The sequence below is a fragment of the Ursus maritimus genome, unplaced genomic scaffold (genome assembly GCF_017311325.1).
Source record: "Ursus maritimus isolate PB19 unplaced genomic scaffold, ASM1731132v1 scaffold_17, whole genome shotgun sequence".
NCBI classification, from domain to species: domain Eukaryota; kingdom Metazoa; phylum Chordata; class Mammalia; order Carnivora; family Ursidae; genus Ursus; species Ursus maritimus.
Window position 1 is genome coordinate 46,311,651 of NW_024424119.1, and position 17,300 is coordinate 46,328,950.

General features: G+C 49.7%; 1 protein-coding gene across 5 annotated transcripts in view; it reads right to left on the bottom strand.

Moving 5' to 3' along the window:
- The window catches only part of CDK5RAP2 (CDK5 regulatory subunit associated protein 2), a 162,496-nt gene that overhangs the window by 112,852 nt on the left and 32,344 nt on the right, over positions 1–17,300 (bottom strand). For all 5 annotated transcript variants that reach the window (XM_040631799.1, XM_040631798.1, XM_040631797.1 and 2 more), the window contains 5 exons: positions 11,976–12,099; positions 9,408–9,562; positions 3,118–3,280; positions 1,988–2,041; positions 1,026–1,145 (listed from right to left, as the gene is read on the bottom strand). In XM_040631799.1, coding sequence (XP_040487733.1) covers positions 1,026–1,145; positions 1,988–2,041; positions 3,118–3,280; positions 9,408–9,562; positions 11,976–12,099 — 616 coding nt within the window. The remainder of the gene's footprint in view (positions 1–1,025; positions 1,146–1,987; positions 2,042–3,117; positions 3,281–9,407; positions 9,563–11,975; positions 12,100–17,300) is intronic.

The window sequence follows — 17,300 nt, forward strand, 5'->3', positions numbered from 1 at the left end:
ACTGGCTGGCCCCGTGCAACCCCACCGGCTTCTTCTCTAGCCTCCCTTAGGTTCTGCGCTCGATGCCCGGACAACCTCAAAATGCTTTTGGTTCCACAAACCCCTATCAGGCTCTTTCCTAACTTAAGGGATTAACCCGTGCTCTCCCCTCTGCCTCCCCTCCCAACCAACTCCTGCTCATCCTTCAAGATTCAGCTCAGACACCTTCTCCTCCGAGGACCGCTCGCCACGTACATACCCTAATCTGGATCAGATCCCCTGCCCTCCACTTGCACAGCCCCCTGCACATCCCTCAATCACCACGCCTTCACTCTGTCTTTCTTCCTCACAGGACTTGTGAGCAGGGCTGGGTTTTCTTCTCTGTATCTGTGCCTCGCTCGGTTACTGAGAAAACAACAGACTGCTATGCTAACAATAATAAAATAGCATGGAACCGTGGGCCACAAACTTGAATCCCAAAGGCAACAGCCCAAGTAGCTAGCTGGCTCAAAGGCACAGCCCTGCCTCCCAGAAGTCCCTCATCTCAATCTTGTCTTTAGAAGATCGGGCATCATCCAATATGGCAGCCACTGGCCACCTGTGGCTGCAGGGCACCTGAAATTTGGATCATCTGAAATGAGATGCGCTGTAAGCACACCTGCACTTCAGACATGACACTAAGACGAAGAAGATGCTAACCACCTCATCACTACTATTGCTTTATTGATTACATGCTGAAATGATAACATTTGGGATATATATTATTAAAGTTCATTTCGCTTGTTTCTTCTTACTTCTTTTAACGTAGCAACTAGAAAATTCAAACATTCACCTGTAACTTACATAGTATTTTTCCTGGATAGCACTAGATTGGACATTCCAAAGGCACTTCTAATGGACTAACGGGCCCTTTTCCCATCCCCTCTACTCACCCCAGCTTTCTTATAAATTTTTTGCCTAAAGCTAAAAATTCAGGGTAGGACAGGCCAGCCACAGAAGCTAATAAAGAAAAATCTCACTGCGGGTGTATGAGACTCACCACATACCTCTTTTTCCTTTGACTTTAATGCCATGGTTAGACCCTGAATGGCTTTATCCCTCTTTAAACTATTTTTCTTTTCTGTGGCAATTTCTCTTTCCTTCTCTCTCAGGTCTTCCTGAAGTGCCTAAATTAGATTAGAAAAAGATTCACTAAGTTGATGCGTTCCAACCAAAATGCACTGTAAATATATCTGTAAGAGCACACTCAAATGCAGTTATTCTATCTTATTCCTGTCACCGTGTGATTAATGTTTCCAAGTAGAACTGAACGCGGCGGCGGCAGCTCCCAGCTACGGCACTAACGCTCACGGCAACGGGGCTGGGTGAGAAGAAGGGGATCAGATCAGTTAAGACGGTGACAGCTACTCCTGTGGGAAGGACTCCAGTGCCTTCTGGAATTTGAATACAGTCACATCAGAGTCTTTGAAACCCTACCAGGTTATTTGGGGGAAATAACAGATCATTAATTTCATTCCTTAATGCTACAAAAGCTAGCAGAGAACTTGGTTTGACGGAGACTGAACATACACATTTATAGTCTGAGTTCATTTCTAAAGATAATCATGCTGCCTCCCTCCCGGGCTGTTGTGAGGATCAAATGAGATAATGGACGGAAAGCACTTTCCCAGCTGGCAGGCGCCGTACAAATGCCGGCTGCCGGGACTGGGGGACACGGAGCAGCGGCAGGTCTGCATCCCTGCGAGGGCTCCTCCAAGCTACCTGATCTTGGGAAAGGGCCCTCGCCTCTCCGAGCCTCACAAGCCTCATCCGCGCAATGGGAATGTCTGCCTCACAGAACTACTGCCAATACTGAGACACCTTCTCTGAAGTCCTGAAAGTCTGAATGGCACACACTGGCAGTCCCTACGTGACAGCTATTGTCACGCCGAACCATCTCCTGCTCTCAGGAAAAAGCAAGAGGCAAGGATAAATCTTCAGTACATTATTTTAAATTGCATCAACATACCTGGATCCTCTCTTCAAAGCGCTGTCTCTCCTTCCGGCGCTCCGTTTGTACAGCCTGAGAAAAGGCATTAATTGGCACCTGGAAGGGACTCACAATCCAACAGCTGCCCCAGAACAATTAGAAGGAGCATCTCATTTCCTGACTTTTCCCCACTGCTGTGGAAGTCACAGAAATAAGTGTCCACTCCTCTCTGTCTCACCTGACGCCCTACCCGAGGGAAGAGAAATGTAAAGACACACAAGCCACGTGGGTTGATCGCCAGCCCCACAGAGAACCACGGAGCCACTGGCTGATGAAAAGGGCCAACAGAAGGACAGGGCCCACGGGGTTCAAGGGAGGAGCAGGAGACGCGGGCTGATTACAGCCGTAAACTAACCAGGGAGGCTGCAGAAATCACTGCCGTGATAGCGACGAAGAAGACTCTGCTCCACAAAAAACCAAGACCTTCCCTGAGCATCTGGAACATCCCACACTGTGAATGTGGCCCATGCAGCAGCCACCCCCGGCCCAACAAAAACTGGGCGGGCTCAGCGAGGCCCACCTGCACTTCCAGGCCCTGGCCACCCCCTTGCAGCTGCCGTGGAGGCTGCCACCTCGTGTACGGGAGGGAGGACCCCTGGGAGGCTCTGGGTCTGGTCCTAGCAACCCACCTCTTGGAGCCTAGGAAAATACAACTACTCCTCTGGGCCCGCTTCTAAATTCCACGAGAGGACCGTGATCTGGACCCTCGCAGAGTGGCCAGAAGGGTTAAATGCCGGGCCCCACACAACTTAGTTCCCTCCCCCCAACGGCCTCTAACCACAAAGGTAAAGCAGGTACTAAGTTTTATCCCAAGAAAACCCAAAGGATGAAATAACATCCCCAGGCAACAACAAATCCACACACGGTAAAACAGAGGCAAGCAGGTATGGACTGTTTTTTTAACCGACTCTGTATAAACCCGAGGCTGGAAGGGGAAAAACATGCCAGGGCCCCTGACAAAGGAGGTTCCTGCTAATTCCTCAGCTGCCGGGGAGCTAATACTTGGCAGCAGTCTGTGTGTGACTCGTGGGGACCGAGTGTGCGTCCCATCTGCCACAGAGGAGTCCGGGGTGCTAATTAAAGTCCCCCTCCACACCCCGCCGGCTCACCTCCGCTCCTCTCTCCTGTTCTCCCCTCGGAGCAGCAGAGAGTCCTCGGAGCTCCCCAGATGACACACTCTCATCAGGACCTGCCGTCTGAGATTTCTGCTCTTTAAGGCACTGAATTAAAGCTTCTTTGCTCTTCAAAGACAGCTTCAACTCCTCAATCAGTCTAAAAGCGAACAAAATTTAAATATTAATTCTAAGCTGTTCTCTTAGCTCAGTGGAGCAGGAGGAGGCAGGAAACGGGGCCAGGCATCTTCAAAGTAGACATGCCCAATGACTGAACAGAAGTGGAATCGCACCGTGCAGGTCAGCGAGTAAGGGCCAGAATTCACGTGCATCAACAGTCCCCTCACCTCCAGCCTGGCCCCAGGGGATCCAGCCTCCGAGCTGCCAGACCACGGTCTGATCAAGCCACCCCCGTGCTCAGACTTTCAACAGCCCCCACCACTGACGGCAGCCGACTACTAATTTTTTTGGCCAAGAATCCTCTCTGCAAAAGAAATCGGGTGCTGAAGCCTGAACGAACACGACCGATAAAGCGGAACCGTCCCGGTGAGCGGGCAAAAACAGAGAACCTCTGTCTCTGGCTTCTCAGGGCAATGTTTAAAGTACACCAACTTTCAAGATAAAGGCCAAACTCGTGAGCAAGGCAGGTAAGGCCCCAGCTTTCGGGCCTAGAAGATCAGAGGCCCTGCCAGCAGCTTCAGTCTCCTCTCTCGCAGGAGGCCGCTGCCCGCCCCCTCACCACCCAGGAGCCTCACGTCCAGCTCTCTCCAAAGCCAGGCCGTCTTGTGCCTCCAGACCTTCGCTCACACTCATCCCTCCACCTAGCATGCCCTTCACGACTCCATCCCCGCCGCCTGCTAATACACGCCCATCACCCTGCCCCTGACTTAGGCGCTACCTCCCCTCCAGGAAACCGTGCCAACCACCCCGAGGGCCCCCCTCGGGTACAGCTGAACACCTTCTGGGGCCACCAAATTATGCTCCCTGACCACGGCCAAGTTATTTAACTTCTATCCATCCGCATTTCCTCAATCCTCAGTTATAAGATGGGGATAACTTGCTCACAGGGATTAGAGATAAAATATTTAAAACGCCCCTACACACCTCCAGGCATATAGCACAATTCAACAAATGACAGTTGCTATAATTATTACTTTTTTTTAACATTCAACAATTAGCATTTTGTCAGAGAACCCTCCAAAGAGCCCTTCTGCAGCTAAGCCTCGAAAGCAACCTGAATGGTAGCAAGAGCAAAGGCTTGCGAGTCAGAGAGCTTCCCTGGCTCCCAGGGTAAAGGTCAAGAGTCAGCGGAAAGTAGTTAAAAGCAGCCGGCAATGCACTGGTGCTATGGTCCGAATGTCCATGGCCCCCCAGAATTCAGATATTGCAATCCTAACCCCGTTAGATGACGGGATTAGGAGGTGGGGCTTTGGAAGGAGAGTAGGTCACGTGGGTGGAACACATGAATGCGACCAGTGCCTGACAAATAAGGCTCCAGAAAGAAGCCTCACCCCTTCCACCATGCAGGGATGCAGTGAGAAGTCTGCAGGCTGGAAGAGGGCTCTCACCCGACCATGCAGCCACCCTGGTCTTCGAGCCTCCAGATCTGTAAAAAATAAATTTCTATTGTTCGTGAGCTACCCAATCTGTGGTACTTTGTCACAGCATCGCAAACAGGCTAAGCCACTTAGGCACAGAGGGTACCGGGCAGCACCAGCGCAATGCCCCCAAATCCTGGACAGAGGAGTAAGATCGCCCTCTAGGGGTTCTACTCTGAAATCACCACATAACCGACTGAAGAGGTAAAAGTCACTGACTGTGTACTTGAAATGGATGTGCCGTATTGCAGGTAACTTACACTTTGATAAAACTGATTTGTGTTAGTTACCTTAAAGCAAGATCCAGTAGGCATGGGAACGAGAGAGGCAGGCCTGTGGGGACTGTGGCCAAACCAGAGCACGGGGCCATCCACAGGAGTGGCCTGCATCCAGCAAGACCATGGCCCAGGCTTGCCACACCTTCCAGGTTTTCAAAGGAAGCTGGAAAGCCAAACTTTTACATGAAACTAGATTTTTTTTAAATATTAGCAACTAATTCAAACTTTTTTTTAAATGACTTTATTTATTTGCTGGCGGGGGGGGGTGGGGAATGAGAGGGCATAAGCAGGGGGAAGGGCAGACGGGGAGGGAGAAGCAGACTCTCCGCTGAGCAGGGAGCCCGACGCAGGGCTCGATCCCAGGACCCCGGGACCATGACCTGAGCCAAAGGCAGACGCTTCACCAACTGAGCCGCTCAGGCACCCCTAATTCAAACTTTTAAAAGAGCTGTGTTAGGCCAAATAAAACATATCTATTGGCAACATGTGACCTGCGAGGTTCCTCAGTGATAGCTGCCTTAAGGACACAGGCTAGCTCTAAGGTCAGATCGCAGGAGACCAAGCAGCTAAAGCACATAGCTTTCAGAAGGGTGGAGGAAGCCCGGAAAGACATCAGCAGCGCCCATCCGAGTCAGGGCCCTGCCCTACAACAGGCCAATCTGTACGGCACGTCCGGATCTATCTCAAAAGGGCAAGCCCGCGCCACCCGTCCTAAGTCTGCTTAGCAGCTCACCTTCTGACCTTCATTTAGCTCGTGGGCAGGCCTGCCTCAGGGAGGGAACATACTGACCCTAGTCCCAGGAGAGTTCCACCACAGACAGGCCCACACCCCACGTGAGCAGAAATCCAGGGGTGTCCTCTGTCTGCTGCACTGGCCTTTGGGAGTGTGGCTGGGGCACATCTGCCCCTGAGAGACAGCCGCTTTGGTAGGACTGACAAATCAGGTTTCTGTGCCTATCCAGCCATGCCTCTGGGAAACCCCAAGAAGATGCAGCCTGACCACCCACACATGGAGAGACCCCACCACCTACACCGCATTAAGTACTCAATAAGCATTAACGCTTCCCAAACTCCCCCTTCCAAAGAGATGAGAAGCCACGCTTCTGTGGCATATGTAACAGAGACCACTTTCTTCTCTGATTACCTTGACATGGCCAGGCTCCACACCCTCCTCTGCGCGTGCCTTCCCTCCCCCACGCCCAAGCACAGCCGATCACCACCTTGCTTTTGTGCACAGCACAGAACCCTGAACTTACCTCTAACACCAATCACGCCATTTTTCACCTCTGTCCCCTCCCCCACGCTGAGAGCGCCATATTAAGGAAGAAAGTGCTCTTCTCTCCATTCCTGGCACTTAACCCAAGGCCACGCTCCGTAGCTGGTAAACGAATACACGTACAGCTCCTTTAGTCTAGCCTTAATCCACATACCCAAGCACCTTCTAGACTCTACTCTTGGATGTCCATGATCCCTCAACCCAACATGTCCCAAATGAGAGCTTATCTTCCCATTCCCCCACCCAAAAACATCTGTTCTTTCCCCCTTTCGTTCCCCAAACTCAGCACACAGTACCACCATCCCACAGTTGCTCATGCTTAAAACCTGGGTGAGGAGGTATCCCTGCAGCCTTTTCCCTCATCCCCAAACCCATCAATGATCAAGCCCTTCGAGCCATCATGTCAATTCTACCTGCCAAACATCTCTGCCTGTTCTTTTCCATGCTAGTTCTGTCACCTCAGTCCTGGTCACCATGATCTCTTGTCTGGACTTCTCCATCAGCCTGAGAGGCAGTCTTCCCACCCAGCCCCACCACCAACCCATCCTCCAGGGGCAGCCAGAGGGATCACTCTAAATTATAGTCTGACCCCGACGCCACCCCCTTTCCACCCTTAAAAATCATCAGCAGCTTGTCACATGCCCTGAAGACAAAACCCAAACTATTCAACAAAGCCCACATGATCTGGCCAGCTTCCCTCTCCGCATCTCTTCCCACCTCCCTTCCAGAACACAATTCTCCAGCCATGCTATAGTTCTGTCAGTTCCTGGGTCATGCTGTGTGCCCTCTGGCCTCTGAACTTCCATGCCTATGTTTCCCAATGCCTGGAACNCTCTTTCTTCCTCCAAGTAACTCCTCCTTTATCCTCATGTTTCCATTGGGAAGCCTTTCCTAATCCCTCTAAACGAAATTAGAAAGATGTTAGGTTAACCCAGCATGTACCCATCTGGCCCTTCTCACTCTGCTCTTGCCCTCCACTCCTCCCACCTAGCTAGATGACAAGCATACACCCTGACATGAGGTTCCCTAGGAGAAGGACCCAGGCTGTACCGTTGACACCTACACTCTAACCACCACTTACTGAGCAGAAGATGCTCCGGAAGTACCTGTTGAACGAAGGGCACGATGACCCAACAGACGGACACACCTACACTCTAACCACCACTTACTGAGCAGAAGATGCTCCGGAAGTACCTGTTGAACGAAGGGCACGATGACCCAACAGACCGACGCTCTAACCGCTGTGCCTCCGCCAGGACCCCGCAGGGCCCTTCCAATCCGCTCTCGCCCACGACCTCTTCTCACACCTACCCCCAGCCCTCTCCCTTCTTCCCCGGCACCAGGAATTCTGTCTTTTTTTCGTTGGTGGCTGCCCCTGCACATTCTAGTCTCTTCCCTGGGTTCCCTATTTCAAAATTTACCTGCTGGAGACCTGCAGGTCCCCCAGGAAAGATAAATCTGTAAACCTTCTAAGGGCTTCACCACTCATCAGCTGGGAGAGATACAAGGGAACATATAAATAATGTGTATGGAGAAGGATTCCAGACTCTCTCACAGTACAGTGTCTAGAAAGGCTGCTACCCTGAGGGGGAGGCCCAGTCAAAAAAAACAAAAAAAAAAACCACAAAAAACACCCATCTCGGGAGGCTTCACTTCCTAGCCATGTAATCGAGAAAAACATTCACTCAACCCTGAGGTCCTACACCTCACACAGATCTCTGTTTCCTGACTTGTCCTGAGATTCGTCCCCAAAACTTCAGTTTTCCAGGTCAAAGCTAAGAAAAGGTTTCAGCACACCAAATAAATGCTAGCTCTTCCAGACACTGAAGCCAGGACACCGAGCGAGTGGAAACCACGGCTCCTCCCTCAGAGCCTATTCCTTCCTCTTTTATAGATAATCCTAAAACATGAAAACAAGTTGCAGACTCAAATCTCGTAAGACAGTAAAGAAGCAGAAAGAAAGGCAAACAGCAGTTGGGGAATTGGGGCGACTAAGCACCAGAACCCAAACGATACGGTGGGCCTGTCAATCACGAGTCACTGAGCAACCAAAACAAAAAGGAACCAGAGTCAGTATCCTCTATTTAAGGAAATAGGAAAGTAGATCATTTGCTTTAGAACAATTTCTGTCAAATTCCAAACCAGCTTGGCTCTTCAATGGACAGGTCACAGGCTAGCCGGAAGTTTCACTTGTATTTAGTTTACACAACCTTCCAGCTAGTGACCAGCAAAGCAAGGCAAGAGTATCAAAACGTAAGGTTCATGGTAAAGAAGAAAACCTCAACTCTCTCCTAACCAGTTTTGATCAAAAGTCTGGTCGTTAGACACGAGCATCAAAGACTGCCTAAAGGCCCAATGGCCCATCCATTTCTCTGGAGTACATGGCGCTCATATTACTCCTGGACCAATAGAGAGCTCTGTACTCCGTCTACACTGTTTTGGCCCCTGCACTGTACAAATCTGGGCCCTCAACCTGCATTAAGACGTGATGAGGGGCGCCTGAGTGCCTCAGTCGGTTAAGAGTCTGCCTTTGGCTCAGGTCATGATCCCAGGGTCCTGGAATCGAGCCCCGCATCCGGCTCCCCGCTCAGCGGGGAGTCTGCTTCTCCCTCTCCCTCTGCCCACCTACCCCCACCCCTGCTTGTGTTCCCTCTCTCTCTCAAATAAATAAAATCTTTAAAAAGACATGATGATTAACAGGTTCACACAACTCACTAACATCTATTGTGGGGATATAATCACTTCCTGTTCCCCCTGGGAAGATTCACAAGAGAAATTTCTCCCCGACAACGTCAAGTAAAACTGACTGGGTTTCTCCTGAGTTCCTGGCTCACTTATGTTCATCGAGACTGTTTTTCTCTCTTTCCTTTGGTTACCAGGAAGCTCACAGCCAAACTGAAGGCTACGTCTAGTATCTGAACAGAACTTTTCAGCAGGAGTTTCTATCTATAATTCTTTCCCTGTCCTCATATCCCTACCCTATTCCTTTTCCCTCCACCCTAATCTGACTCCAGGTTTTCTCACTGTGGGGGAGCAAGCAGAGAAAGGAGGGATAAAGGAGCAGGAAGGGAACAAGGGAATACCCTTCCGCCACGCTGCCCAAATGTCAGCACGTCGCAGAGATAAGAGCCAGACCTGTCTTTCTGCTCCAGGACCACAGCCATGTCCGAGTCCCCCTCATGCCTCTTCTTCATCTCCGAAAGCTTGTTTTCCAAGTTCAGCCGAAGAGCCTTCTCTGTTTCTGTCCCCGCAAAGGCCTTTTCCAGTTCCGCTTGGGCAGCTTTCACATCCTAGAGTTAAATTAAATGCATTTGATGCAATTTTTCAGTACAATTGGGAACATTTTGAAAGAAAATTGGATTAAAATATAAATATTTATGACTTTTTCTCCGGCACATTTCCCCTCCCTGAATTGTACTATACATGGGGAGAATCAGTAATAAATACATTTGCCAGCCATTTTTCCCTCTTGTATCCTGAAGAGTAATAGGCATTTCCAATGGAAAAGACTCAACTCTACAAAAACTGTATTTTTGGGTTTGAAAATCAGATCGATATTTACAGCTTGAATGAGAACAAGGAGAAATGTGCCTCTCAATACTTAAACATACATAAATTCTGGAGTCCCCATAACCTCCATACAAATTCATCCCACACCCCACGGTCCCCTCCCTATTTCTTTCAAGATGATGACTACACAATTCTCAAGTACATTTTCTGTATCTCCAAGGTGACATCGGTGGTGAAAAACTACGTTCTTCCTGAGAGCTGAGAAAGGCCAACAAGGAGATTATCTAAATCACGCAGGCAGTGCCCACGTGAGGAAAGGGCCCTGGAGCTCAAGAAAGTGACCTGGGGGCAGATCTGGATCTCCAAGTGCCCACGGCCTCTGACTACGTCACAAAGATGATTTGCTGTGGGACGTTGGATAGTCACTTAGCCTCTCTGAGCCCCAGCTTATCTATAAAACAGGAATCACCACCATCCCGTCAAGGAGTTGCTCTGACTCTGTCAAACGCTTGCTGCATCACAGGGAGCTCCAAGAAACACTGGCTTCCTCTTCCCTGCCCTCTCCCTCCATGGGCCGCCCCCGTCACTGCCCCCACTCAGGTGGGGGAGAAAGCCTCTTCTCCCAAGCGCAGTGATAGCTGGGAAAAATCATTTCCCGGTATTCTGAGACAACAAACAAAACCTATTTACTGAGTGCCTCTTAAATGCCAGGCTTTGAGCAAGGAGCTTGATTCATCTTCTCTCTGTTCCTCACCTAACACGAAAAAGTCACGCTCTGAGAGACACACTACAGTAGTTTAGAATGCAGGTTCCGCAGCCGGAGCACCTGGCGTTCCTGCCTGTGTGACCCCGAGCAGAGGACGTGGCCACTCTGTGCTTGAGTCATCATGTTTTTGTTTTTAAAAAGAATGATAAAAGTATTTCTGTCACAGGCTTCCTGAAGGGATGAACGGAAAGGATGTGTGAAAAGGCTGAGACGCGTGCCTCCCACGTGGCAGCCCCCCACATGCTGCTGGAACCACGGCTGTTAGGACAATCACTACTGCAAAGCAGACGTCCCCAGCCTCCCTTTACAGAAGGGGACCAGGCTAATGAGCGACAGCACAGAGGGTCAACCCAGCACGGTCTGGAGGTCCCGCTGGCACCCTAAACACTGGGCGGCGCTTCCCGGGGCGCGTAAGCTGACCGAACCAACAACGACGTTGTAACTCAAAATCAGAATTTGGGGTCAGAAGACTCTCGTTTTGGTTCCAGCTCTACCACTGATGACTAAGCCTCAGTTTCCCTGCCTCTCAGAGCTGTGTCCTCGTCTGTATTTTAGACCCCTCACAGGGCCAGTGCGAGCACCATGAACGGAAAAGACCACCCCTGGCTGCAAAGTACAGTCCCACGGCATCTGCCTTCTGTATCCAGAAGCACTTTGGGCTGCCATCCCTCCTCGTATCTAAGAGCCAGGGTTTCAGGTGGAGAACAGGAGATGGGCCAAGAGACTTCAAAGACTGAGAATGAAGTAACCAGTGTCACTGAATACCAGCTTAACCTGGGTGGAAACTTTTAACATCTAGGAGACAAGATTTTTTAGCCAGGACACAACCTGCCTCCCATCACGGTCACAGGAAGCGCCTGAGAATGAGCAGAAGGAGGGGCTCCAGGCGGTGTCTCCCCGAGAAGAGGCACTCGGTGAACACCGGGGTGATGTGGGATGGAGGCCAGGTACTGGGGACAGGGCTGCATGGGCATGCGATGGCCTGCAAATCGGAATCACTTCCAGGCTTAGCGCCGGTTAGGGGAGTCGCTTCCCCTCTCCAGGCCTCAGTTTCCTCCTCTGTAAAATCAAGGGACTACCCTAGGTAAGAAGAAGAGCAGTGCTGCCGCAAGAGTGTGGGTTTGAAAATCAGCCATTGCAAATTTAAATCCAGGATCAAACTGAGACTAGTCAGTCTTTCTGTACGTGGGTGCCCTCATCTGCGGGAATGAAGACAACGGCCAGGACGCAGGGTGTGAGGTCACAAATTCTATACGCAAAGCGCCTAGGACGGGGCTGGAACCCACCCGCCCATCCTGAGCGGCTCGACAGGGTGGCTCCCGTTTCTGCTGACACTCCCAAAGTTTAGGAGAAAAGGAACAAAATCGTGCCCCCTCCACTCTCAGCCCACTGTCAGAGCACACTCTCCTTGGGGTTTCCAGACTTGCCTCTTCTAAATGGAATATTCTCTTGGTTAGGAGATCTTCGACCTGCTGCACCTTCTTCCGAGCATCTTCTTTCAACCGCTGAACCTCGGAGCCGCCCCCTTCAGCGAGGCTCTCCACGGCTTTGCTGCAAGAAGGGGAAAAGGTATAAAACCCACGTGGGGACAGTGGGGACGGGGATTTCAATGGCCCCCAGAGAGACAAGGAGTATTTGTTCATCATTTCTCCCACAGACCTGTGCTGTTCTTATTTTTTTTAATTAGTCTTTGTAACTCAAAAACACAGATAATGCAATATATGAATGTATCGAATCAATCAACACGTACACCTTAAACTTACACGTTACATGCCAGTTATAGCTCGATTTAAAATACATATCTATAAACACAAATTAAGAAAGGAGAATCATCTACAATCTCACTGGTGAAAATAACTAAGTTAACATTTTAGCATAAAGCCTTACAGACATTTTCTACAAGAAGAGAATCACGTATCTGTGATCTGATTTTATCACTTCATACACTATAAACATCCTTCTGGGTCAATAAATACATATCTCTATCATTTTTTAAGGCTACACATTAATTCACTATGTAAAATGTACTGTAATATATTAAATCAATCCCCTATTTTTTTACTGAAGTACAGCTGACATACCTCAATTCCCTACTTTCAAAACATTCAGATGGAAAAAAAAAAATTAGATTTCTGATTTTACACGTTTGCCTGAAAACACTTCTAAAGCATAGAGCCCACTACAAAGGACTCAAATAAATGTTAGGGGTATTATTTATTGTATTATAAGCAATGCTATAATAAAAGCATCCTTGTATGTATACCATCTAGTGATTTCCTAGGGTCAATTCCTACAAACGGAATTACTGGGCCAAAGGGCGGGCACGCTTCTAAGACTCTCAATAGCTATTGCCAAATTTCCCACCAGGACAATTCCAACAAAGCACCCGTCCGCCGTGGCAGGAGAGGGGGAGAGCTGGTCTGACAAACCAACGTGCAAAGGAGCAGCGTGCCACAAAAATACATCGGAGGCATCAAGGCTTTCCTACATCAGCTTTTGCCAACGGGAGGGGAAGGCATTTTAAATACAGCACGATCCATCTGTGAGCACCAGCTACCACTTAGGGCATGAGCAGAGGAGTCTGCGCGAGCAGCCCCCGCTCCGTGAAATGCAGGGTTCGCGCTGCTGTGGCACCACGGGATAGTCTGTCCCGGGGACGAGCAGCGGTGGGCATGACACACCGAAATCGGACGCAGGACCACAACCACGGATGCCTTTCATTTTGGTTCTCCTCAAAAGAAAAACAGTGTGAGAAATGAATTTGTGAGACATACACTCAGCGCAGTTCTCATCAGATTTCTAAAATGATTGCAGGTTTCCAGACGGCAGAATAATAAAGGAAATGGCTCCACCTAAAGCTGGTTTCTCGGAAAAACTGCAACAGAACAGACGTACTCACTGCCAGCCTCCCGTGCCCTACTTTGGGGTATATGAAATTTTCCCAACCAAGAGCCATGCGATCAGACGCTCACATGTACAGGCCATGTGAATTTTTGACTGAGAACAATGCAAAGTCAAGAGGGCCATCCTTGCTGCCCGAGTATCCAACATGAGTTGCCTGCAAATAAAGACTTGATTCATATCGCGCTTCCTTTCACCAATAAGCCTTCAGAAGGCCCCGGTGTCATGACATCATTTTAATGGAATTCAATGCGAACAACTGAAAGACGTGGACTCTGAAGCCTGAACAGATTTGCTTCCAAAAGTATCTCTATTATGTCCTCAGTGTGCCTCTGGGTCAATGACCTCTTACATGTCAGTCTCCTCAGTTGAAGAGTGACATGACCACCTCTGAGAATTCTGTGCTAACACGGCGGTGGCTACAGCACAGTGCCCCTTCCTCTCCCATCCGAGTGCCGCCTGCTGTCCCGGAGGCCACCACAGCCACTGCTGCGATGCTGTGAGAGGCCTCAGTCTACCCCTCGGAGCTGAGAACAGGTCACCCTCTGGCCAGAACTAAGGCCACCACGGCCACTTCCTGACTAACGCCGCGAAACATCCTCGGCCCCCACCCCCTCAGCTCATCTCTCGATCCGTGCCATCCGGAGTTCACAGGGATCCAGTCATTTCTATCACTCCTCAACAGGTCTTACATGTGGCTGAAAAAATTCCACACTAGAGGCTTTTCTTCCCAAGCCTTGGATATGGGATGTTTCCAGTCCCGAATTCCCACTAACCACTGCAAGTCTTCTAAGCTTTACAGAGCCTCCTCTAGGGAATGGTTCCTTCCAGCCCCCCCCCCCACCGACCTGCACCCCAACGACCGTCTCCTTCCTATCGGCCCAGATCGAACCTTGGTGTTTTATAGTCAGAATCATATATGTTGTCAAGAGGCAGACTACAATTTTTAACAAGTACTGGTATTATTCAGTTTGTTTGCATTTTAGTTATACCAATAAAATATATTCCCAATAGTAAATGTTCCAACTTTTCATTTATCATCTTTGTATTTTACAGTTACTGTAGCAATAAAATTTATCCTCGGCAGTATGGTGCAATTTTCCTCTACTAATGGAATTATTATTTTTGTTTGTGTTTTAAAGCTACAGAGATAAAATTTACTCCCGACAATATGTCGGCTTTTGTTTTTAATGTCCCTCATAGTAACTAATAAATATAACAATGAAAAGCCAGCACACATCCATGTTTACTCCACAGCAAGGCAGAGTGGGCTCCAGAGCCAGACCCATCCCAGCTCTGTTTCCAACCTGAGCAGGGCCCCCAACTCCTCCGAGGCCCAGTTTTCTCCGCACTCAAATGGGAATACCGGCCGCCTCACGTCATTGTTGTGAAATTGATAAAGCATGTCAAGTGCCTGGCACAGGGTCTGGGGCAAAGTAGGATCTCAATAAATGCCAGTTCACTCCCCCTACCCTGTCTCTCCTTATAGAACCTGGGCCAACAGACACAATAGAGAGTAAGACCTAAGGCGAGGCAAGGGTGGGACAAAGTGGTCTAATCCGGCCTTCCCCCGATACAAAAAAAACCCGTCTATAAATACCACCCCTGCTACCCCTTTTAACTGTCAACACTTCCTCTTGATTCTTTCCATTCTAATTATAGTTCTTGAGAGAAAGCAGGGACTTTTCCTGTGACAGGTCGCATATCTCCCACCCACCCCTGCCCCCCCCCCATAAAAACAACCACCATAAAAGTGTAAAAGGAAGTTGAGGGCATTAATAAAGGTTATTTTTCCACCACAAGCATGTACCACACATGCGCTTGGAGGTGCTGGGCAGTTAGGGTAAAGGGAAAGGCACATTTCGCAGGGATGTGGTAGACACTGTGTTTGTCCTACGGCGGGCAAGGCGCACAAAGGCCCCACAAAGGAGGAACGGCTGAGAAGCCCTACATTCCGCTGACAGAGAAAAGGCTCTTGTCTTGGCTTTAGAGGAGATGGAGTCATGTTGGAGAAACAAGAATCACACACAGGAGAATAAGAAAAGAACACGAAACCAATGCTGGACCAGAAGTTAGGGGCTCGTGTTCGAATCCCAGCTTTGATCACCTGCTAAAGCAGTGTGCATCATGGCCCGTCCCTTCTCCAGGCCTAAATCCCCCACTCTCTAAACTGAGGTCTTCTTCAAGCTTTGCCCAGCTCCCAGGAGAATGATGGCATGCACACGGATGTAAGAGTGTTTTATCAACTGTAAAGTGCTGGGGCCCCTGGGTGCCTCAGTCGGTTCAGTGTCTGACTCCTGATTTCAGCTCAGGTCACGATCTCAGGGTTGTGAGATTGAGCCCCGCGTCAGGCTCCGAGCTGGGCGTGGAACCTGCTTGAGATTCTCTCTCTCCCTCTCTCTCCGGTCTTCCCCTCCCCTCCAAAAAAAGATAAAAATAAATAAAGACAGACAATCAAGTGCTGCGCACGTATGGGAGTGTGACTCTGTGCCAGAGAAGCTTGTGAGGGCAGTGAAATGCGGGCTCCAGGCAGCCCTGTGCGAGTCACCACGAGCCTCCATGTCAGGCAAGGACCAGGGAAGGCATCTGGACGGGGAGGGGACAGGTGGCACAAGTGGTCAGCCGTGGTAACGCTAGAACATCTTTAGCATCTGTGAGCTGTGTGTGGGATAAAGAGCTGGCGGAGAGAAAGCCGCAGCAGTCAAGTCGCTGTGAACATTCTTAAAAACAGAGCTCATGATCTTTAGCCCTAATCTAGGAGTCATCCGTGACATCCCCCTTCCCATCCATGATCAAGCCCTGTTGATTCTGATCACCAAATGTCTTTCTAACCCACCCTTCCATCTCCATCACTAGTCTCTCACCTAAACTCCTAGACTAGCCTCCTAACTGGTCTCCCCGCCTCCCTTTGTGCTCTGCCGACAATCACTTCCCACTCAGCATCCACAGGGACCTCTACAAAACTAGACTCCGATGGTGTCCGCTGCTCAAAACCCATGACTGCTTTCCATTTATCTTGGGATGATCTCTGCTGTGGCCTCAAGACCCTCCAGGACAAGAGGGAGATGCCCCAGACTCCCCACATTTCCCCAGACCTGCATGCGCACCAGTTAATTCCTGCAGGCTCCCCAGGTCTCACCTGAGCGCCACATCCTCAGGGCCCCTTCCTCACCACACGTCTCTACTTGCAGGTCTGCTCCTGCTCGATCAGCACTCACCGCTCTTATCTTTCTCACGGCTCTTCTCCCGCTTTGTAGCCATAGGTTTATTATTCCAAGTATTCTACCGCCATCGCCCCTTCTAGAACACAAGCCCCATGTGTCTGCCTGTATGACCACTGCATCCCCAGGAACCTAGTCCAGTGCAGCAGTCCATGGCACAATTACATGCTAAGTGTTTATGAATGAATGGATAACCAATCGAGTCACGAACTGTATTCTCTAAACTGGCCTTATTGTGCAATAAATATTTAAATTAATTCTGTGATTAGCTAAAATAATAGTTTTCAAATGCATTTTAAACATCTCCTTGAAACAAAATATGACAAGAAACCGCAATGCACCGACCAGACACAGAAACGAGTTCCTCTGAATAAAGCCCTCCCCTCTGCCCCCCAGCCTCACTCACCACAGGAGCCCCTCAGGACCCCTGTGAGCCCCTAGGGCTTTCACTGCGATGAAAACTAATGAGCTACCACTAGAATTGGGGACATGGATGGACCGCGCAAACACAGCACTGAGGAAAGGAGGCCAGACACAAAAGGATGCGTGCGTAGTGTCCGAGTCCATGCCCACAAAGTTCAGAAATGGGCAGAACCAGGCAACGCTGCTATCGGTGGTCAGCACAGGGGT